Source organism: Gallinula chloropus (genome assembly GCF_964237585.1).
Source record: "Gallinula chloropus genome assembly, chromosome: 4".
Lineage (NCBI taxonomy): Eukaryota > Metazoa > Chordata > Aves > Gruiformes > Rallidae > Gallinula > Gallinula chloropus.
In genome coordinates, this window is record NC_140088.1 from 80,284,769 (window position 1) to 80,309,710 (window position 24,942).

The 24,942-nt window shown below is 37.7% G+C and overlaps 1 protein-coding gene across 3 annotated transcripts in view; it reads left to right on the forward strand.

Annotated features, from left to right (window-relative positions):
- Positions 1–24,942, forward strand: part of RAPGEF2 (Rap guanine nucleotide exchange factor 2) — a gene marked incomplete at its 5' end in the record, with an annotated part of 181,272 nt that overhangs the window by 107,730 nt on the left and 48,600 nt on the right. The window contains one exon of one of the 3 annotated variants that reach the window (XM_084264149.1): positions 5,292–5,351. The exons of the other annotated variants lie outside the window; for them this stretch is intronic. Coding sequence (XP_084120275.1) covers positions 5,292–5,351 — 60 coding nt within the window. Of the gene's footprint in view, positions 1–5,291; positions 5,352–24,942 lie in introns of those variants that run through there. 3 annotated transcript variants of the gene reach the window in all.

Here is a 24,942-nt window from a genome sequence, read left to right on the forward strand (position 1 = left end):
GGCAGTCTCTGGCACATCCACCCAGCTGAGGCACCAGCCTGATGGCTTGGGGCTTGTCATTATTTTAAAGATCCGGATTATAGATTCATCTGCAGCAGCAGCTCAACAGAAGGGCATTTGTTCAAATGGTCTGTAACATTAGTAAATGTGTTATCAAAACAGCACACGCAGCTCCACTGTAGCTGTTGCTTTGGTGTTGCTGGTGCTGCGGTGAACGTCCTTGTAATGAGGGTAATGCCACAGCTTTAGGAATTAGAAAAAAGAAAAAAAGGTAATTTGACAAACACTATTACTTCATCAGTGTGTTTTGGCCCAAATGGTGTTTTAGTCATAGAAATTCACCTCAGAGAACATGTATGGTGATTTTCCTTTATGCAGCAGAGTTTTATTAAAAAAAGTCCTCAAAGTTTGCAAGAAAATGCACACAGAACAGGTGTGCCTTGGGTAATCCCATATCAGCCTTATGCTGATAAACAGGAGCTCGCTTGTGTGGAATTGGGTCATATGGCCAGAGATTTAAATTACGGGCAGTAAATTTGCCTAAGTACATTAGAATAAGACTTTCATATTGTATGAAACATGTAAATGTATTGCAGCATTTGGAGTGAATTATTGTTCTGGGGTTTTGGTGGTTTTGGTTAGTGTTTTTAAATCTGATGGGAACATCAGATTGTTATTTAGTGATCTCTCTCATAAGGCTAGTGGGGAGGGAGAGAAAGCATCAGCATTGTAAAATTTAGAAGCACGCTACTGGGAACTAAACAGTTAACTGTGCAATACCTCTGAGCATAAAATTAAGTTTTAACCTTTCATAACTTTAATAGTGAAAGCATGGGGGGAGGATGGGAAGCAAAGATACCTCTGCCTTATGCACTCTTACACTCTTCAGTTTAAGTGTCTATATTCCACCTATACCATTCTGTAACATAGCTCCTTCACAGTGGATATTTTTGGGGTACACACAATGATTGTGGGGTTTTGTCTTATTCCTTGGTCTTTTTTTCTATTTATTTGTGTCCTCACCCCCACCTTTCCTAGTTATTGGAGTTATGAAGTGGCAGTGCATTTGGTGACCTTCCAGCATTCTTTTCTGTAAGATTTTTGAACATGAAGGAAAAGGTACTTCATACTGTGTTTGAAAGGAAGGGGAAATGTGCTAATAACTTCTGGGTTTGATGCATGTTAAGAAAAGAATGGTTTCTGTATACGTAATCTGTATAATATTTTAATATTTTAAGTGCTCCTGTAAATAGTTGTGAGTTAAGGTAAAATTGAAGATTTGAGGTAATCTGCTGTTGCAGCATTTGTCATTAACCTAAAAAGGTTTAATAGTCTAAGCATTGTTGACAGAATAATATCTGTGTGAGATTGCATTCTAGGATGTGAAATAGCTGAGAGGTGTTAAAGGCGGATGCTGCTGTGGTCTGTACGTTAAATTCAGAAGTGCTGATTAGGAATCCTGTGGATAGTCCAAGGATGTCCTAACACTGATAGTTACTTTTGGAAGGACTTTTTAATGTTCTGTGAATCATAAAGAGAAGCCAGCTTTCTTACAAATACAGTACTTTGAAAGCAGCTGGGGATTGCCCATCATGTCCAATTATTGCACGTCAGTTGTATTAACATCTCACTACAATCGTCTAAAACATTTGCAAAAATGTCTTGCTCTTTTCAAACTTCAAGTCAAACAAGGAATTCTTATGTGGGTTTTGAACCCACATGAACGCAGCGTTGCAATTAGGTTTTAGATAAACTATTCATATTTGCTTATGATAGAAACTGTCCAGGATATAACATTCTGGTGCCATACACTGATTTAAATTCCATGAATTCTTCAATTAAACATCGAATGTTACACTAAGCTTCTGCTTTAATTATTTTCTTATAAAAAAAGAAATTAAACTTAATTATTTTCTGAACTGATAATGGACAGTGCATATGTTTACACAGCACCACTACACCTGGAAATTGGTAGCGGTTGAGTGGAGGAATAGGGAAATGGAACCAACTATTTATTTCTTGAAATAGCACCAACCTGTGAGTGGTGTTTTCCTTACCTAACTGTAAATACCAATTTTTCACATTTTGACTGTAAAGAAAACTTTATTTCCTGTTTTGGAAACCACCAAGTTTTCATCAGTCTGTTGAATGTGAGCATCAATTAGACATTAAGTGGCTTTAAATTTTAAATTCATGTGTGAAGTACAATTTTCTAACAGACAAGTAAAGATGCATAGTAGTGGCCAGCTTAAGTAGCAAGGGAGCGTTTGGTGGCATCACTGTCTGGAAGTTTTGTCTTTCACAAATGTTTTAATGGTTTTGTTCATGTTTGCATGTTACTCTTCAAGGCTTATGTCACAGAAACCTAGGCTAGATTTTGGTTGGAAATACCAAATGATGGTGATATGCATGTTGATGGTTATGTATACAGTGGAGTTCAGTAAGCGCTGTGCTCCCTCCCTGCTCTGAGGAAACAGAGTTCTGGCTCGACAGAACTTCGTTTCTTCCTGACATGAGTGTAAAAAACCCCACACTTCCATTCTGCTCGTGGTGTTAACCACAAGGCCACCAATCAGACTCAAGAGGGTTTTAATTGCTTTCTGAACAAGTAGTATTTTTTAAAATTTTGTGCTAGAGAGGGTTTGTCTAAGCTTCTTAGAATGAATAACTTCCGCTATTTCTGGTCAGCGCTTCATCAGAAAATTGATTGAGCTCAGCATTAGACTGTTTTATGAGGCTTAAGCATAATTCAGCATTTTTAAATCATCTATTAGTTGCACAGGCACACAACGAAGACTTCTAAAAAGTCTAAACTTTTTAAAATTCTCAACTAATTTTCATAGTTAGCTGTATAAAGAATAACTTCTCTTATAGCATATACTAGAAGACCAAGGGTGCGCAAGTGTCATTAAACTCTCATAAATGTAAATATATTCAGTTTAAAATGTGCTATGTGTGACACGGTGTCCTTAGAATAACCGTGCAAGAAATAGACCAGATACTTGAGGATCTTTTCTTGCTTTACTAGAATTCATTTGCACTAATATTTATAGCCTCATTTACTAGCAGTCATTGTCAGTACCAAAAGAAGTCACAGTGTAACCAACTAAACTCATTACCAGTGGACTTATTATTTTGGTGGAAGGCAGCTGTGGATTTTATGACATAATATTCTGTAGTATGTATTTTTTTCCCCTGTGTGTTTATGCCTGTGTAACAACTGTTAAGCCTTTTTTCCTATTGTTCTTGTTTTAAAAAAAAGGACTTTGAAGTTACTTAGTTACTTTAAGCACAGATGGTCTCTGATTTTAAAGAATGTGTCGTAAACGTGTTATAGAGAACTGCAGTAAAGTTGAAGCCTAAAGGAAGAGGGGCATGCTCCTGTTTGCCCTGGCTTGATCTCCCCTGTGCCAAGTGGCATCAATTCGTGGCACTTAAGATGTACGTCTTATTAGGCTGGCAATTAGTTTATTGCTTGAGCATGTTCCCTGTTGCGTTTCAGCTCCTCTGCATTATGCTGTTGCTAGTAAAACACGAGAAGTGGTATAGTGTAAATGGGAGTGACTGGGGAAATTTGCAAGTTTAAGATATAATTACAGTCAGAGAGGAGAATCATAAAAACCATATGTACATCAGACTCTTCCAGATCTTGCAACCCCTTTCAATTTTAGTGGAATTTGTGTGTTCAGTGTGCAAGGAGAAGCAGGGGCTATATTCAGAAAGACTTTAAATGCTGTCTTAAAGGGATCTGGACGTTTACCTGCCCCAGCCCCTGGGTATCTGTGGCCTGCGTAGCTGGGAAGCTGCTGAAAATCTGAGAGAGCTCATCAAGTGCCCTGTTTATAAATACTTGATAACAATGTTTACAGCTCTGCAGCAGCACTCTTTTGGGTGGGGGAAAAAGGGTGGTGATGTCAAACCCTCTGCTTTATCCTCATCTTCATGAAAAGTCGTGTTCGGTTCAGGATTTGCCGAGGTAAACGTGGGTCCTTATTCCCACCCTGACTTCAGTGATATTCTTAGGAGCCAGGAGCAAGCGGATCCCTCCCCTCTGGGGCTGCCTTGATCTTCAGAGGCTGATACGAGATACAGGCAAGAGCTTGCTGTTTTATCTGCATTGTCCATCTCTACCTTAATGAGTGAAATGGTTAAGTATCCGAGGGGGCGAGCCTCAAGGAATGTGTCTTCCATTTGACTTGAATATTTCGGTGGATAAAGGGAGAGGGAGGGAGAGAGAGGAGAGAGAAATCCACTTACATCACTCGAACTGCATTGAGTGTGTGCCTGTGTGCAGGTTAAGAGACAGACTACAGTGTCTTTGCTTTCTGCAGGAAGCAGCAATGCCGTTTGTATCCTAAGAGGAATTTTTTATTTAGAAAAGGAAGCATTCTTTCTACCCAGGAAATGGCTTTCCTTGTGCGTTGCTATGCCAACTGCCTGCAGCCATGGTCTTCCAAAGTAAGCACAATAACGTAATTATATTGGCGTATTGCATTCAGACTCATGATTCTCTGGGTTTTTGTGTGTGTGCGTGTGTGTGTGTAACTGTGTTGTATTTTTGTTGCTGACTCTTTGGGCGGTAGACGTGCTTGTCTCGATTGCGAGGAGCAGGCATCATAAAATTAAATGTCCATCAATGTCACGCTGCTAAGATTAATTGTGCAAACTTGGTTAGCTGAGTGGAACAGAGATCACTGGTCACTACTCTGTCAGCATCATTAGCAGCTAGGGGAGGAGGTCCCTATTCGCGTGCTCTGCCCTGATTTTGGGGGAGTGGAGGGTAGTGCTGGAGGTGGGGGGAGGCTGCGTGTGTGAGTGTGTGTGATTGCAAATGAAACAGGAGTATTAACAATGCTTGGCTGAATGCTGGAGGCTGGTTCCTGCACCCTCACTAATATAATACTGTATTAAGCCTTTTTGAGGGAGTCTCTGTGCAGTCAGCCATTTTAGCTTTTTTCCTCCTTTTTCTTTTCTTCCCATTCCTCAGGCTCAGGGAATGGTTTTGTTCCCTTGGATGAATGCTGGATATGTAGGGTTTCATCAGGCTCTGTACGTCCTGACATGCTTAGACTTTCAGTGTTACAAAAATGGAGACTAACGCATCGTTTGGATTGCTGCTCTGCACTACAAGTGCAAGGGGGGTTTTGAGCTTACCAGTAGTGACACTTTTAGCTCCAGCTTGGTTTCCCCCCCTCCTCCTCTTTTTAATTTAATGCCGTGGAGGGTGACTTGCCATCCATAAGAAATTGGTACATGATGTGTAAATTCAGTTCAGCTTATGTTTCTTCATTATGAAACCACTTGCAATCCCAGCTAACCATGGAGTTATGGGCCAGCAGGAGAAACACTCAGTAAGTATTGCAAATTCTGTTTGTTCTATCAATAACCTGTCACGGGCAAACTGCATGGAGACTGAAACTGCTTGTCGTCCTGCTTACGGGATTTCCTGCTTGTGAATTTAATACTGGTTTTCGAGGGAAAGCTGTACCTGAGGTGACATTAACGTCGGTGGCTGTATTTAAGGTTGTTTTTAGCTTAGAAAAGGCAACTCTGTAAGTTCTTGGATGTTAAATTTTTACTGAAAAAAAATGCTGACATACATTGGACAAGAAGCTACGAGCATTCAGCTAAAATCATTATGCATTTGTTAAAACTTTAAGGAAATACTCGAGCTGCGTAACAAGCGATATAACTGTAGGTAGTGATAAGAATAGATTTATTCTGTCTAGTCTGTGGTACTAGTGTGCTGTTGCCTTGTAGCATGGCGTTTAGCATCTGTGATACACTTATGCTGAAAATGCAGAAACTGTTAGTAAAACATGGAATGAACAAAAGGCGTAAGTACTGATGCTTTCTAATTGATCCCATGAGTCAGCTACACCTTTGTCATGCTTTAATCCCATAGGCTGCCTGTGTTTATTGTTTGGGAAAACTGCATTCATAAGCAGAAGAACAAACATTATTTAACAAGGCCTCAGGTGTCAGGAATTAGAAATTTAGGTTTTACATGATAAAAAGATTCTAGAAGTATAGATTCTTACTGATCAGTAAACACGTTTCAATCTTTATGCTAGGTTTTATGTAGTTCGTTATAATTTTCAGTCTGGCAATTTATTTCTTGAAAAGGTATTTTTATACATGTGTTCTATGCATATATGTATGTGTCAGAATGTGCACGGGAATGTGTGCAGTATGTTCAGTGTGTGCAGCTCAAGCATAAATATTGATAGCAGCAACTTTTTAAAGGAGGAACAGTGTCTTCAAGAATTCAGCTTTTATTATATACAAAATATGGAAACTAATCTAGAAACATTTCTGAATGTGTCTAGTGGATTTTTCTTATGCATGTAGCAGACATATCACAGCTTCTTCTTGTAGACTGTTTTGTTCCTTTTCCTCCTTCTTAATTACATTCTAAGTATAAAGGAGTTCATGTTACCAAATCATTTGGTGTTCATGAAATATTTAAAACTTAATCTAAAAAAAAAACCAACAAACCACCTCCTTTCCTTCTGAAACTGAAGTACTGAAGAAGCTGAAAAAGAATAGGTTACCTTGAATTTGCAAATAGGAATAAAATGAGAAAGCTGTTGTTTTTTCCTGATCTTTCTAGTCTCCAAATAATGTTGATGACAAGTTCTAGGTTGATTCTGACAACCCAGCATCTAAACACATATAATGCATATTTATATAGCATATAAAATAATTGCTTATAGGTAAAGGAAAAAATCCACCCTTGGCATTTTAGAGACTCTGTGCTACAAGCTCTGTTATATTTTAATTGTATTTGAGTTTTTTAAAGCACAGAAATAAATTCACTCTCTGGACCAGAAAGTAGGAATAATAAAAGGGAAGAGGTCAAGGTATCGCTTTATAAGAAAATTAGTTTACCTTAAGAAATGTCCACATATATGTAAGAGAAGAGAAATGCCTTTGACATAAGGCTGGCATTTGATTGCACATTTTGCATGAAAAAAGTGAGAGTTTAGAGTTTATACAGAAGTTTGAAATGAAACTGCTAGGACACAATGTAGCTCAGGAAAAAACCCATTGCCACTTCGGCAATGAAACTTTTCCATGGTTGTTTTCTCTCTTGCTTTGCCTAAAATGAAAACATATTGAGTGAAACCTTTTTGTTGATGAGGTGTTTTTTTCATGTTAGTATGTTCCCAGAGTCCTAATTCTTTTACTGATATCTGATTTCAACTTATTTCAAGGAGAGAGCCTTAATTACTTCTGTAAAACCCCCATCTAAAGTTTCACAGCTTGGTTTGCTGGGACAGTCTGGTATTGAAGGCAAAAAATCTCCTGTGCAAGGTTGCACAAAATTCTGTGAATTAATTTTAGTTAATGCTGTTAAATCTTAATTTCATACCAGTTTAGTTAAGGAATGAGGGATATGGGCTAAGTGTACCCTTCTGTGAAAATGGGGTCTAGACTGACTGCTGTGTTCATCATGGTGAAAAGGGAGAGAGGAAAAGTGAAAATCTGTGTTGCATTTTTAAGAAATAAAATCAGCATCAATCAAGAGTAGTTAACCTACATGTCTTGTCTTTCATGTATTGGAAGAGTCTGAAGCAGTGCTATGGACGCCTCTCTTGATACATAACTGAAAGTTGATCCTTGATACATAACTGAAAGTGATGTTCCTTGATACACAACTGCTGTCATCTGCTCAGCAGGGAGTAAAAGTATACTCTGAGTGAAAGATGGCAAAGAAATGAAAGCTGGATTGTTGAAAATGTAGTTCTGCTTAGTTCTTGCATTTAAAGTAATTAACCAGATTTCAGCATGTTTATTCTGTTTGGCTGTATCCTTGATGGTTTTAAGAGTCCTCTCAATTGGCTCAATTGGCTCTGTAGTGCTTTAATTATAATCTTCCTAATCATAAATATGAGGAAGGTGAGTGATATTTTAAAAAAATGGTCAATTTGGGAACGTTGAAACGACTATCTCTTGAAAAGTTTCACATGTTGCATCATCTACCTTTATTATGTGGAAATATGCCATGAAGATCTAGCATATGAAGGTTCCCATGGTAGACTCAGATTTTCTATACTGTTATCTTTCTATCTCATTTCTCCTTTTCCCTTCTGTGTGTTGTTTGTAGGAACTTACTCAAGGTTATTTTAAAAAAAATGAAAAAAGTTGACGAGTCTAATGGCTTTTAAACATGTCAGATGAGATGTATTGTTCTTTCATGACTGTGTAATCATTAACAAATCATGAATTACAGGATGTGACTTATGCACAACCTGTAAGAAAGAATAAGTTACATTTTTACTTTGGGTATTATTGAAATAACGTCTGCTAATAAAACATGTTTCACTGCCAGCCCAGTGACACTCCTTTAGGGATCACGTAGCTACTGCAGTCTTTTCATGTACCTGACCTGTCTTGAATTACTGAAAAATATTGAAAGCAATAAGTCAAGTCTTTGGCTTGTTCTTACCGTATTTTTGTTCAGAAAGATTTGTGGTCCTGTGTGAGGGGGGCCCCTCTTTCCCAGGGACAAGAAGGAAATGAGTGGTGCTTTGAGAAAGAAATTTGAGTGATAATTACTCAAATACCATTGTTTGAGTTTGGTGTGTAGTAAGTGTGTTGGTTAGCCTACTTTGCTAAGAAATCTAGAACTACAGAGAATAAGCATAATTTTCTGGAAGAGACCATCATTACTGTTTTATAAGTGGTACAATAAATGTAACATGGGATGGTTGCTTGTCCTTTGAGCATTACACAGCAGTAGTGAGGCATGCCAAAGAGAACTGTGATGATGTGATTGTTGCATTTGGTAAGGTGAACAATTGGAGGTGGCATTTTTTATATTTAGATATATTGGGGAGGGAGAGATACATGAAAGAAGAACAACAACTAAGTAGTAACCTACTTGTAGCTGTAGCTGTTGATGGTTGTGATTTTGTTTATCTTGATGAATTATATTTCACTGGGACTTGATACAGATATTTTTTTTTCTGTTGTTGTTAGGCACCTTTATTTTTATTACTTATTGAAATCAGGTTTCTGTTTTGCCCCCTTTTTATTATTCCTTTCCTTTTAATTTGTGTATTTTGAAATAAAGTCTTCTCTGAAGACCATTAAAGGAGTTGTGGATTTTTCATGTCATTAGGAATAGTATTTCACCTCTCATAGATGCATTATGATGCAGAATTTAATTACATGGCCGTGTATCTTCCACAGGATCCATCTCAAGATGGATAGCTCTGGTTTAATGAGCAGCTGTTTGATATTTTGCACTAGCTTCATTGCTCAAATGGCCAGGTTGTGTTTATGGCATGCTATTCAAGTCCTACACAGAACATGAAAGCATTCATTTTTTTCTTCTGTAGCTTTTTTTAGGTCTTTGTAACTACAGTGTTCATGTGATTCATTAAAGTAGTGCATAGGGGACATTGTGTTTTTCAGATAGCTCCGCTGAAGCAAATCTTTGACAAACAGCAAGGACAGAATTTTGAGAACTTACGATGCTTTTTTTTTTCTCAGCATAGCTAGGTCTAAGTAAGTGTCCAAAGTATGGATTTTGTTATTTGAATTTTCTGTGTGTTGGCCCAGTTCAGGCACCCACGGCCTAATGATTGCCTGAAAGGTTGATTTTAAGTGACTTGCCTGGCATCCTACCAGAGATCTGTGGTAGAATCTGGCTAAATTCCTGTTCTCCAGGACAACATTTAACTGCAGATTTTCTCAAAAGCTTATTAATAGAAAAATTTGGGTCATTTCATAGGAATGACAGGGAATGCATTAGTGACCTGTAGAGATGGCATTGAAATAATCCTTGGCACACAGGAGATGTCCTGCCATCTTTCTGTTAGAATTTCAGGGCCTGGGGACTGCACAGCAATTTTCAAAGAAAAAGGGAGGAAAAAACCCACACCAAAAAAGCCACATCTATATGTGTAACGCAAAACTACTTTCCCTACCTTCTTAAGAAGTAGCTGAAATTTTATCAGGTCAGTGTGGATAGTTGCCTTGGAAAACCTCACAGTAGAGCATTTGTTTAGCAAGATCATGAAGTTTGAAAAGTTTGGGCCTTGCAATGAGAACTGGAAAACTACCATGAGCTATATATTATCAGTCCTGGATTATGTTCCAAAGCAGCCAAATCTAGTGGTAGTCTTAGAGTGCTTGCAAAGTGATATTTATTATGGTGCATCCTGAAATGTGTCATCATATTACAGATGTGAACCTGAAAAGTCAGCTGCTTCTTAAATTCTATTTTGAGACCAACAGACTAATACGATTTATCACTATTGAGTTATAGGCACTCCTGCCTGATTTTCAGGCATGCTGAAAATCCAGCTAAAATTGAGAGCTGGTGATACCCAACAATTAAAAAACCCCAAACTTAAGCCAACCAATCAAAAAACCCAACCCAAACTAAAAAACCCAACAAACAAAAGACTGAAGCTCAAAATAAAAAGGAAAACCCAACAGCCCATAACATACTGTAATTTATTCCTGATTCTAGAAATTAATTATGTCAGAGGAATAATAGAAGGTCCATAAATGGATATGGATAATGGAATATGTTGTGCTAAGTAGCATAGGTTAAAAATACCCAGGAATCATCAATATGTACATAGAGTAGCATGAAGTCCATTGTAACTAGAAGCAGGCATGGTCAGCTAAGGAAATCCTGTGTCTTTGTACCTCAAGTTAATTCTCCCGTCTGCAAAATGTTTGCACTCTTGCAGAATACTGGCTCGAGAGTTTTTAACAGCGGTACTTATGCTTGTACTTAAACAATTTCCAAGTGTGTAAACCTAACAGTTTGGCAAATGGACCTGTAAAAATATTCCTGCGAGATGAAGTATGTTATATTTTTTTTTTTTAAATTTCAGTTTTAATTACCTAAGAGAGGGACTCTCAGACAATGATAATGCAAAGAAATATGTAGTCTGTAAGAGGATTAGAAGCTGCTGTGGTTGCATGGCTTGTTTTTGCAGTTCTGATTGCCGCTGCTGTTCCCATAGACAAAAACAAGGGGAAGTGCCTCGTGTTCTGTATCTGCTGCTGAGGTGACTTGAAGCTCATCTACAAAACACTTATATGCCTGATAGCTCTACAGGTTGTCAGCAAAATCTATGAAATATCAAAAGATAACAACATGGGATTTAACAATATGAGCATTAGGAAACATGTTTTCTGATTTCTAAACTACAGTGGGATTAAGATTTAAACTGTGTTCAAACCATCGACTCTCTGGGATACTGGAAGATGTTGACACTGGAAATGTAATAATTTTTTTTAATGCTTATTTAAAGTTTGGTTTTCTTCAACTATCTTAGATGTCTTTTATTCCTTGGAGTGTTCTAGGCTTTAAATTGCTACAAATTAATCATTAACAGCATCTTTGATGTTTGAAAAGCTGAACTAATTTTACTAACCCGTTCATAAATACATAGTGGTGTGATTTTTCTCTGACTGAAATAAATACAAGGATCTCAGGGTTATTTTATTAAAGTCTGACATAATTTTTTTATATTTTAGCTGCCACAGCAAATACATAACTTAAGCAGTTCTTTTTACTTGGTATTTTTCATGTGTTCTTGTTAGCATTCTCTAAACTTAGAAATGAATAGAAATAGAAGAAGAAAATATGGATAGTGGGGGCATTCCATGCAGGTAAGTGTAATACTGGAGTGGTGTTTCCCAGTTGTGTCTATTGCCAATGAATGACAAGTACTCCTGACTGTGAAGACCCTACATGAGAAGTACAGTTATTGTTAAGGATTTGAGAAAAATGAGAGATTAACGTCTCAAGATTTACCCATGACCAAATAACCTCGTACCTGCCACACATCATTTTCAATATTGCATTAAAAGTCTAGTAGCTGTAGTGGAAGAGAAGCGTGAGATGACCCCTGCAGATCTGCAGGCTTTATAGGGTTCTAAACCTCTGTGTGCCTAACCCATCAATCTGAAATGTAACTGGCACTCATACCGGTATCCCACTATTGGATGGTTGGTCGTTTTTCCAATTTTGTCAACTTGCCAAGTCTTTTTTTGCTGTTCATTTTGGGATGGTGATGATTCAGCTGAGAACCCCAGGAAGAATAAACTGTAGCAAAGGAGTCTCTGCTCAGTGGGTTACTTGTGAAAGCTGATCCTATGCCCAGGAGCTGTGATTTATTAGGAGTGTTTGTCATTGCTTCCCCAACTTGCTGTGTGTATGGACATACTAGAAGGGCAGATGAAGGACAGCAGATTGCAATGCTTTTATGTGGGTGATGTTGAAGGTAAATTGCATTATGGTAACATAGCACCTGACCCAAATAGTGTGGCTGCTGCTTAGTCCTGATACATCTGAAACATGGGGGTGGAGATGAGCTTTTGCTTATTTTTTTTTTAATGTTTTCTTTCTTTTGTTTGTTATGAAAAGATGAAGGATCACAACCAACTGTATTTGGTGGAATAGCTGGAAGATAGGATTAAATTTTATGTAGCTGTTGTTTATAATTTGCATTTGTGATGCTAGACTTGGTTATTATACTACTGCATTATGGTAATATGCAAGGCTTATCTATAGTTTGAAATTGCTCTGACTGCAAATATGAAACTTGCTTCCACAAACTGCCCTCACAGTACTTAGCTAACCTGGCATTCTTAACTTGGACCAAACTTTAAGTTGGTCAAAAAGCTAAAAACAAGGGCATTGTGATCCATGGTCTACCTTGCAATTGTCAGAGCACAAAATCCTAGCATGTCTACCTGTTGATAGCTTATTTAAATTGTCCCAGAGTTGGTTGGTGACCAGTAGAAATCATTGTTCATGTTTGGTAGCAGTAATGCTCCTCTTGGTACCTGCAGCTACCAGATCTTCAGAGGCATATGGACATCCAGGGAGGAACCATGGTATAAACACAGGCAGTAACCCAGTGGAAGTTCCTGAACCTGTGATTTCTTCCACTCGATCTATAAATACTGCCTCTTTTTGTCTGGCTGCAGCCTGTCAGCTTGCTGGCTTATAAGCACAGGCGCTGTGTGCAGGGTCATTTGGACACACTGACTGGGTAGGACTTTAATGAAAAGTGAAAGAGGGTTTTCCTAATTGGGGAGTAGCCTGCTGAATCTCACAGCTTGGACGAGCCAGTTTACTAGCCCTTCCAGAGTCCTGTTGATGTCTCCTGTAATCTGCCATCCCTCCCAAAGCCTGTCTGGAGTATAAAATAATTTCTTATGTTACAAATTTCAGAAGATCCTGTGCTTCATGGTCCCTGTGCTGGGTAGTGGATGTGAGTGTGACTTTCCCCTCCTTTAGATTATCAGGGGTTTCTGATTTTTCTTCATATGTCTTCTGAGCTCCAGTTTAGTGACTATATCAGAAAGCTCTCAACTGTTTGACAAAATGTGAAGATTTTGCCTTGAATGTGAAGACGATTGTGACTTTACCCTCAAATATATGCATACCTCCATGGTATTGGCAGCTTGTGATGGAGATGATACTTATCCTTTGCACTGGGAATATAGAAATTGGTTTAAAACCAGTTTCAGCCCCGGATTCTTGACTTTCAAGAGCCAACTGCTTTTCAAAATAGAGGAAAAAGCAGTCTGATCATTTAGGATGCAAAGAAGTGCAAAGTATTACATTATAGCTGCATTTCGTATCTGTTAATAAGCTGACAAAAGCTATGGCAAGTAAAAAGTCGCTCCATGTAGCACTTTTAACTTTCTACCTATTGATAACTTCCTTCAACTGTCCTAGGGTTGGTTGGTGGTCAAGTGAAAATACTGCTTATGTGTGGTAGCAGTAATGCTGCTCTTGGTACCTGCTGTGACCAGATCTTCAGAGGTATACGGACACCCAGGGAGGAACCATGTTGTAAACTCAGACAATAACCCAGTGGTCAAATTCCTCAACCTGTGATTTCTTTCACTCGATCTATAAATATTGCCTCATTTTTATCTGGCTGCAGCCTGTCAGCTTGCTGGCTTATAAGCACTGGCGCTGTGCGCTGGGTCGTTTGCACACACCTACTGGGTAGGATTTATTAGTTTATAGCTTGACTCCAAACTGTGACTTTGCAAGTAGGAAAAATGGATTAAAGCTTTCTTTTTCCTTCTCTGAAGAATGATTTCATAAAAATGACGTTGTGCTATTTTGTGGGTCTGCTCCCTTTGTGTATTTAGTCATGCTGGCTTGCTTTATAGTTAAAAATAGGCTTTTACTGTTCTATGCTACTGTTATTCCTGCAGAGCCAGGAGAATGAGAGCTGGGTTGTGCTGTTAGGGCTCCGTCCATGGCATTGTTTCCTAAATGCCTATGTGCTGATGTGTGCCTGTCAACCTACAGAATGCTGTAGGAGTTATGTGAGTGTCAGGAAGGGCTAACGTGGGATGATTTGAATGGTAATGCCTGAAAAAGAGAATATGGCTGCAGAACTGGACCATAAATTTGATCATGGTAATGGGATTGATGACTTGAAAATAGGGTGATGTAGGACATTGTACATGAAAGCTGGATGTATTTGGTTTTAGTTGAAAAAAAAATAATTAGCCTGGATTTTGGGAGATCTAAACTGAATTTGGGAAAATATTTCCTACTTGGCTATATCCTAGGTTTTCTGAACCATCAGCCCTGTTCTCATTTTAACCCAACTGCATTTTTTTGTGCTCTTGATTTCTTTGGTTTGTTGGGGTTTTTTTGTTTTTTCTTATATGGAAGCAGCTAAATATATACTTCAAAACTTGCATTGTACAGTCTCTGCCTCTACTGCTTCACTGCTCAGCATACAGCTTGACCTCCAAATCTTAATGTATTCCTGATAATGAGCTAGGAAAAAAAACCCTCTTCCAAATACTTGGCAGGCAGCAGCTCTTTTCTAGATTGCTCAGGAAGGAGCCAGATGTCAGACTTGGATGTGTCTCCCTGGTGTGCCTGCCTTTTCAGTTTTGACCCACATCACCAGTGGATTTTTAGCTAGGCTTTTTGGCCTTTGAATAAGAAGCTGACTGTAGGGGATTTTTATTTGAAATATCCATAAATAATGTAGAGGGATCTTTTTTTTCCTGTTGTCCTCACTCTTAAGGAACCTCAAGGAAAAGGAAGATGCATGAATTTATGGATTTCTGAGCCATTGTAAAGGGTCATACTTAAATAATTAACTCCACGTCTGGAAATGGTGGTCCACTGAATTTTTAAGGCCACAGAGAAGAGTCATAGTAATTCTTTTAAAAGTAAAGCTGTTCCCAGCTGTAGGAGCAGAATAAAAAGCAAACTAATGAAAACAGTTTCCGTGAATAGCTGTAGAAGCCTGTGTGCTAGGTGTACCTCTCCTTGCCTGTTGGTGTATGACTTCTGCAAACATTTTCTGCAGTCTCACTCCAGGAGTCGCAGTCCTGTTCAATCTTCCTCATTTCCAAAACAGGAGGTTCTTTTAGTGGCTAATTTTTAATTTTTTTTTTAAGAAAAGTGTTGTGATGAGAGATTTCTTGCATTTCAGAGTAAAGGATTTAAATATTTCTGGCTAGCAGAGAGCTTCCAAGGTCCTGAAGTATAGCTGCTATTCCTAAATAAATGTATACTAAAGCGTAGTTTCACAAACAGTGTTGTGCATGTCAGCAGTAGTACACAGAAAATCTAGTTATCTACCTCTTTCCTGTTGAAGGAAGAGGTTGTTTAGACAGTTAAATGTCATTCCTACACCTGCCACTTCCATTAGTGTGTTGTACATTACTATTCTTTCTTCCCTTGTACCCAGGGAAAACTAAATTTAGGAATTCCTGAGTTCAAGTAATATGATTTTTTTTTTCTTTTAAGTGGAGGTTCAATGTTCCAGCTGGGTTTTTGCTCAGTTAAGCATGCAGAGATAACCCATTTAATGTAATAAATGACTAAAATGTCTACCACTTTTCAGAAAGAAAGTAACCACCTTAATCTCTTGCACCATGGGGTGATAGAGTAAACCCGTTTGTAGTGCTGTCGTAATTCAGCCATTGAAGGTTGAGTCTCAGTTTTTCCACTTATTGCAAGGTGACCTAATGCTATAGGTGATGTATGTGCACACATACTGGGTCTCTATAGCAAGGATACTGGCTCTTGTCTTCTAGTAGCTGGGAGAAAAAGCCCATGAACTTCCCTAATAGTTTTAGAGATTATTGTTCTTGATGTTTCCAGCAGATTTATGTGCTGCTTATTTTTTCTGCAGTTTACCAATCTCTGATTTAAAATTCATTCCTAAATAGGCACCTATGAAATATTTCATGGTGTCAATAAGATATATAAGTTGCTACATGAACTGTATTTTTTAGTGTGCTGTTGAGGGAGGAACGTAAGGGATGATTTAAACTGTGTGCACAACTTCACAGGCACAAATAGATAAATTTCTGGAAGTCACATCTGAATGTCAGCATTTTAAGCAGAATGACATTGTGCTTCAATGAATGACATCTCATTGCTCTAAAGCAGCCTCGGTTTTAGCAGGCAAACGCTATGTAGGGCATTCTCGTTTTGCTTCATCATTGAAGGAAGTTGGGAAATCATTACCTTGTAAATATGTTTTTGTGGATATTTGGAAAAAATAAGTGATTAAACAAAAAGGCTACTTTAACTTAGCATTTGACATTACAGTTTAGAATAACTGGCACACTAAAAAATTGTCATTTAAAATATTTTGAGTTGTCTTAGTGCTGTGCTATTTTTTGTTATACAGAAAAACAGTGAGAAATTACATATATAACTTTATAAGGCAAATATGAAACCTTTTTGCTCTCTGTACATCAGTCTCAGAATTATCTGTAAGCTTTCTTTCAAAAAATATGATTCTTATTTTAAAGCAGAATTATTTTCCTTTTTACCAGCCTTCCTTTTTTACATTTTGTATCATTATTTAGAAACGCTTACTATTAAGTGATTAATAAACCTGAAATCTCTGATTACAGTAGTACACATTTTTGCTTCATAGCAAAAATGCTATAATCAGAATACTCTTAAAAAAAAAGGGTGGAACAAGTGCTTTTATAGCTTCTTGTGTGTTGAAGGTATGCATCCTGCAATCAGTTTTTTCAGTTTTTTTTGCTTGAGATGAAGCAAAAGTGCGCATCAACATGTTGTGGTGTACGATTTCTTCTTTGGAGCCAGTTGTTAGCAGAAGAAATTATACATATTCCTATCCTATTGCTTAAGTTACTGGAAAGCAAAGTTGTAGAATTAGAGAAAAAGAAACCCACGCTTTTCTCATTAACTATTCCTTGATACCATAAAGCAAAGATAATCCTTTAGTGAAAACACTAAGGGTGGTGTTGACATGGTTGCAGCCATCAAACTTGGAAAAAAAATCCAATTGCTTGTGAACTGTCATCTCTCTATTTAAGTTTCTGTCAAACTTATTTCAATTAACTTGTTTTTTTATAGAGGTATGACTCAGTCTACAGATGGAAACCTCCAGGTTTTGCATCTGTGCACAGCAACTCCTTGCATATCTATATCTTTTAAAATTATGTTCCTTGGAAACATAGAGAATACTTAAACCTTTACTAAGAAGCTACCAGCAAGAATGTCTAAAATGTTATCATGTTAATAATTTGTCTTTTTCCCTCATTTGGTTAGTCTGGTTATGAGTGACAGAGTATATAAAAAAGCCCCAAACATACTGGCTTGGAGGAGGGATGTAGATATGGAAGGGATTTTCTGGGTCACTGCCATTACACACTGTTGCACAGCATGTTCATAACTTTGTCTAGCTTGGGTTTGAAAGCCTTCTCTCCCACAGCTCCTGATGAGCTTGGTTTTGAGAATCTCTGTGGTTCATTAGGTAGCAACCTTCTTTCAACTTCCTACTCATTAGGCTTTGCACCTGCATTGCTTTTTACTAGAAATAATTCTTTTTCCTCCTTCCTATTTCTAGATAGTGATCATGCCCTCTTTCAGCTTGAGCTGAATAAATCACGCTCCTCTTCCACTGTTTATAATACTAATTATTTTTCTTCTGATAATCATAATAGTTCTCTGAATCTATGGATGTTTTGGCATTAAGTTCACCTTTATTGAAAACACACAGCTGGCAATGTGTGCAGCACTTCCAAATAAGGTGTTTCTGGGGCCATGAAGAGCCCAGAACTTCTGTATATTTGTATGATACATGCTGTGATCTCATTGGGTTCTGCTGCATCACCTTAATAGTTCAGTCACCTGATTAGCAAGTACACCGAAACTATTTTCACAGTCATTTCTGATGGATATCTTGGGTCTTGTCTCCAAGTGCATGATCTTGCATCTTCTCATACTGCATTTTAGATCTCTTAGTCCAAGTAGTAGTCACACCACTCTCACAGAATTGTGTCCTACTCATCCCTTGTACCAACAGTGAGTCTTTGCACTGTGATACTATAAGGTTTTAGCAGCATGTTTTTTTCCCTCCATCTTGGAAAAAGGGGAATTCTAAGATTGTTCCTATAGCTATAATTTTTCATATTCCATCCTTTTTTAAAAAAAAAATCATTTGGGTACCTCTTAACTTGAATTTTCTTTAGTCTAGAATCAATTCACTTTGATACCTTTTACTATTTTAAGTTTGTAGTTCAGTAAGTAAACTGTGTAGTTCAGCTTCAACAGCTGCACTTGAAAATTGCAATGTCTCTTCATGAGTATTTGAAAAACCATACCAGGTTTAGCTGGATTGGCTAGAATGCTGTAACCATAAAACAAAATATTGTATGAAAAGGTACAAAACAAAAAAAAGCAACACACATCCTCAGAACAGCCCAGTGATGGAGATTTTAACACTTCGAATTGTATACTTTTTGTGCATCTTTGTGGAACCATTTAGAATGTGCCCAGGATTGATGTTTTCACCTTCAGCTACAATCTTTAGTTGCCTCTAGTGGTTTTCAATCCTAAGTGATGCTTTAAAGTGGAAAATAAAATCTGGCTGTAGGTGCCATCAGTTTTACTCCTGCTGGTGTAGTTGCTGTTAAGTGTTCCTCTTCTCCCTTGTTAGACTGCTGTGAACCACGAGTGAGTCTGCATACATGGGCATCCTCTCACTTAAAATGTTCTGCAGGATTTAAAGCATCTTGCTTGAAAATGTTTGAATTAGCATTTCCTGTAAACACATGTCCCCACATAAAGTGTTCCTGAACTTTTTTTTTTGCTTTTACATCCTTAGTCATAAATCCTTTAGCTGATTTCCTTTGGAAGGAAAGTTTCTGACCAGGTTCTCAGTTCCTTCCTCTCCCACAGTGACTTGTGACAGGCCAAAGAGTTCAAAATTTAATCTTACAGGTCCTCCAAAATCCTGAAAGTTGGCCATTTAGTTTCCAGTCCAGTCCAGCATTAGTTCTTGGCATATTACACACCCAAGCAGGCACAAAGGGGAAGTATTTAGCAATATCCAACTGTGGGAAAAACATCAAGTTGAACATGCATTGTGTTAGTATGAAAGTCAGTTATTCCCAAGAGAGAGATCTCTGCAAAGCCAGGCGTTATTAGTTTTTTGTCCTCCCCGTCTATTGCTAGCAAATAATGGGGAGCTTTTACTGAAGTTCAGTGGTTGAGCTCAGTTTTCTACGCTCCTACCCTAGAGATATTTCAGAAGTCAATTGAAATGCCTCAGAACAATCTTTCCTTCAGCCTAAACTGCAGTCGTCATTGCATGCCTGTCCCTAGTTGTCAGTTCTCATTATGTAGATTTCCACAATATGAATTCCCTGACCAATTTCATTCACTGTTTTTTTGGGAAGCTGTTAGTTTCTGTGCGGGCAGATGTGGGTTGTGCAAGCTCTGTTAGGGCTCTAAATGCGAGTGCCTGGTGAGACAGGAGCTGCTATCAAGAGTTATATGGGATGTCCTTGTCAACATGTAGATGCAATATGCTGAGTTAGAGTTTCTGCTTTTCCATGGTAGGTTAAGGTGACTAAGGACGGGATCTGATATAAATTGTAGACAACTTTGAAAGAAAACAAGCATATCAATATAAAGTACCAGATGCTTAATGAAAAAAAGAAGAGGAAGACCTCCTACAAACTCCTTTCTGCAAGGCTTCCCTTCCACTGCACTGTTTGGGAAAAATTTTAGCAGTTGGTACTTATATGTATATCCACGATCAAACAGCTGTAGAATGGTCTTTGTAGTATGATCCCTGGAGCAGAACTGCTTCAACTTTAAAACCACCAGAGATTCCATATTTTACAACTATTAAATTATCCTTAGTTGCACAGAGAAGTTACCAGGTCTGACTGAGACAGACTTCTGAGTAGGGTTCTAAATAGAAATAATCTGATTTTGCAGATTTGTTGCTGTTCATTGTAAAGGGGTTATAATGGTTGAGGTTCAGGATTTCAGAGAAGAGCTTTGGAAAAATGTATTCTTGGTTCACAGTCGTTGTAAATATCTGTATGATACGATTTCTCCTTATAAAGTGCTGCATTGAACCTGTGCCACAAATGCTGTCAAAAGAAAAAGCAAATACTAATGGATTTGGTACTACAACATATAAGGTAGTTTCATTAAATAAGAGTGGGTGTGTGTCAGTGATTTCATACTTCTCCTTTGAAAAGAGTTGTCCCTGAGAGCTTTTCTCCATTCCCCAGATACCCATTTACATTTCACCACCTCTGTCCCTCTGCTGAAGTCAATAATCCTTCAAGCAAAGGATAATTATGTTCAATGCATTAAATGCTCATAGGATTAGCTGCTGAGAGCTGTGAGACGTACAGTAAGTGGCAGTCATTGTGTGTTTTGTGAGGGAAACAAACTGAAGTTCTCATGTACTTGCTCTGTCTCAATCTCTCCCCGAGACCAGGTTACACTGCACTAGCTTGAACATCTGAACTCTAGGGCTCAGGGCGGGGTGCTACCTTGCAGCTTGCCAAAAGACGTCCTTATAATGATTATTTTTTGGTTAGAGGTGTGCTGCAGCTTTGTATATAAGCAACTGCTTAATGGCAATAGTACTCAAATGCAGTCTTTTCAGATCATGGATTGTGTCTTGTGTTGCAGCCAAGATGAAGGTTTTTAAGAGCAGGTCTTCATGAAGTTTGAGCCACTGTTTCACGTGAGGATATCTACTTGAGGAAAATTTGGAGATTCAAAATACATGAGTTACTATTGTATAAAATGAATGATACACAGAAGGCATAATTCAAGTCAGAAGGTTTTTATTCAGCTCTTGCTGAAATTTTCAGAGAAATTGCATAGAAACTTCTTCATGTTCTCCATCCCACCCCTAAGTACAAGGAAATCCTGCTTCCATGAGAATTACAACCTAATTTGACCTGTATATAGTTCAAAATTTTATTTTAAATTTAACTCTGCACTGGACATGTCAGCCTGCATCATGTTTGTAGACAGAATCAATAGAAATTACTTTATTATTCTGTAATTACTTACACTGACTGCTATGTTTTAAGTCACTGAACCATAAAGATGTTTTCCTCGATGTCTCTCTTGGTTAGTGAAAGAATTATGTTGAAATAGCATGTCAATGAATACCCACTATTATTAGAAGTGTTTGTTCCTTCAGTCATGTATCACATATCTGGGTATATCCTTAAAATGCATACAACAGACTTAAAAACACTTATGTGAATATTCAATTTATGTTAGTGACACAAAAGGTTACTGAATTGATAGTTTACTGAAGAATATTGTGTTGGCGATCTGCATTCCTGGAGTGCAATAAACATTTTGAAATTCCATCCTTCTGCAGATGTACTTCAGTCATTTTGCAGGCTTTATAAATCTGTCATGAAGTGCTGACCTCCCTTCAGCAGAAGACCTTGTTTATAAAATGCTTACTGATGTGTTTGCACCAAAATGAGTGTTGTTATAAGGGAGTTCCCCAACCAGAATTTTCTCTTACATTTCTCTTCTTGTGTCTGTCTTTCCCATTGTTACATTTATACTTGTTTCACACATAACTGCATTTACAAAGCAAACAAAAATAATCTACAACAAAGCAAAACCCCAAGACCCTCACAACAAAAACCTATAGAGGAATAATATTTACATGAAGAAAAGTTTTTATTGTCATTTCACTAGTGTTTTGCTGTTTTCATACCTTTTTATGCTATAATTGAAGATTTTCAGTTCTTGTCCAGTCAATATTCTACAAATATATATATTATTTTTAAAATACTATGTTAGTAGGATGAGCCCAGCGATTTCTGGAGTAGAAGTTGAAGTTGCCTTTTGTTATACAGAAAGGCACGCTGTAGGGTAGGAGAAAATCATGATGTTCTTAAAATAGGAGGAATGTATTCAGAGCAAATTGTTAGCTTTGCATACATGAAGTGGTGACTCACTTAGAGGGTGGAAATAATAAAATGCTGCTTTAAAGATAGGAAGATGTGATAAGGTTTTAAGGTATTGTACAGTTCAAAATGGAGATACTTCCTTGTGCCCAAGACAGTTTAAGTTTTCATTTGGTTTAGGGTTTTCAAGAAGTAAAAGCTTGGAGTTCCCAGATGAGCTATTTGTTCCCCTCATTTCTATACATGTGTGTAAACTGTTTAAATGTGTGTATGTACACATGCATGCTCACTTACTAAAAGCTATGTATATATTTATAAAATGCTGTTTTGTCCCCAGACAAATTAAGATTAGGGCTTTAGTGTTAACTATTTTATCGGTTCATATTTTGTATTAAAAACTTTTATCCCCCCATTACACTTCATTTGATCTATGCCTGTGAAGCCTTAATGTTTATCACTGGTGAAGTTTGTCCTGAAAATAGGCTATCAGGACAGTTATCTGGCACTTCTAATGACACTTATTGAATGTAGTGTATAGATAATGTACTTTGAAACTCTGTTAACTTAAGAACAAAGACTGCATTCATTTTTCTGAATTACCCTGCTGCATTTTTATTCTAAGTCTTTGGTAATGAATTTTAGAAATGTTTCTGGCTTCAGCAAAGCTGTAGTTTAGTACTTGTTATGTAAAATACACAAGTTGCTTGTGTAAGAAGAATAAGAATAAGATGTAATAAGAATAAGATTCTTATTACTTTGAATGGCTCCTGAAAACTAGCCATCATTTAATGACAGTGGAGGGCAAGAGAAAAATGACTCTTCAGTTCTGATGCCATTTGTGGTGTCTTCAGTTTGTAATAGGTAATGTTGCTGAGGCAAAGGGTATGTCCTTAGATTGTCTTGTTACTGCATGGTTTGGGATAAAGCATGTACTAGATCTAGCCTGTATGCCCTTTGAAATGTTCCAAGAGAACCTTTATTTTTACTGTGATGATAAATACTGGAGTCAGCACTGAGCTTTTGAACAGAATGATGGCTGAATGCAAGCACAGAGTGCTTGAAAATTTCATAATAAATTGATGTTCAGTAGCACAGCAGCTTATACCTGTTGTAGTGAAGTTAACTTCCATATGCTTCCCAAAAGCAGTGATCGATGTACCTAACCATTTTTAACTGGATGCAGTAGCACGACTTCACGATGTTGTTGTCTAATGGTGTTCCACTGCAAGTAAGAAAGAAATCAGATGTAAATACCCTGGTGTAGATCAGACAACACTATGCTAGTTGCTGGCTCTGCCAGTGTTGAACATTGCACTTTATTCTTGCTCTGCTTACTGAAAAAACATTTACCAAAGATTGTGCTCCAGGAGTGATATAGGAGACTTAGGCACGTGTGGTTTTTCTTTGTCAGCAGTGCTTTACTTCCCCCCCCCCACTGTGTACCACTCTGTACATTAAATAATTAAACCAGCAGTATGTGACCAAGATAGAAATGCATATTCTTCTCACACACACTTTTCACTGAACTCTCATTTTAAATGTTTCCGCTTACTTAATTTTTGGATTCTTTTTTTTTTCCTTTCTTGCACAACTTCTCACCTTAACTTATTTGGGGGTAGGGCAGTCGAAGTGGATGCCGCTTAGGGGCATGTAGCACAGAGATGTAGTATTCTGCGAAGATGTGAGCATGTGCTTTCTGCTTGTGAATAGTCCTGTTTGATTAGGATCAAAGTGACTAGTTAGGTTGCCCTAAGTAAAATGCCTGCTTCTGATCTTCTGCTGTCAGCGCTTGGCAAGTCCAGCTCACGCAGCATGGCTTTGACTCCAGGAGTTGTTCTGAGACCAGCAATCACCAAACAATCAGCTGATTGGCTACAGTCAAAAAAAATTCAGAAGGCTTGCTTTTGCTTGCAATGTGTTTCATCAGTTATTGTGGGATCTCCTGCCTTTTCCTCTTGCCTGTGTAGCAACAAAACATAAATCCTTGCCGTTCATTTAGAACACTAAGTGCAGTCATTAAATTAAACATAGTTTGATTTCAATTTTTAACATGCTAACTGGATTTGCTTTGATGCAAGGTTCTTAGAATTGGTACTGCATCGATAAAAAATAAATGCAATTGTTAATGACATGGAGATATTTAAAGGGCATTATGAAAAACTAAATGAGTTTGGCTGGGATCAAGCCTCTGGATATGCACCTCCCTATGGAGTTAATATTTATTTGTGATTGAAATAGTTACTCAAATGTAAAGCTCTTAACGTTGTAACTTTGTGAGTTATTAAGTGTGCTAATCTTAGATAATTTGTGCACATCTCAATAATAATTTTCTACTTGGAAATAAACCTGGACTAATTTAATTTAAAGAGTTTGTACTTTTACAAGTATTCATCAACACATTGCAAAAGCTGTGGTGGTTGACTTACTATCCACTCTACCTATGAAAAGTAGACTTAGTTGTGAAATGGCTCAAATAATGATAAAAAATGGATACAATGGCCTGAATATCAGTAAACACTGCCCAGTTTTGTGCTGATTCAAGCTTACAGATTGAAAAGGGAAGTAGCAGAGAGAAGAGATATTATAACGATCTAAAACACACTCCTTCATATCATGTTTTCTCCTTTTGGTATTTCATCATCAGTAGTGAGCATAATTAGTTTTTTCTGGAGGCAGCATCCATGACTAGCTATTATAGTATTGCTTTTGTTAATTGCCCTTTCTTTGTTGATT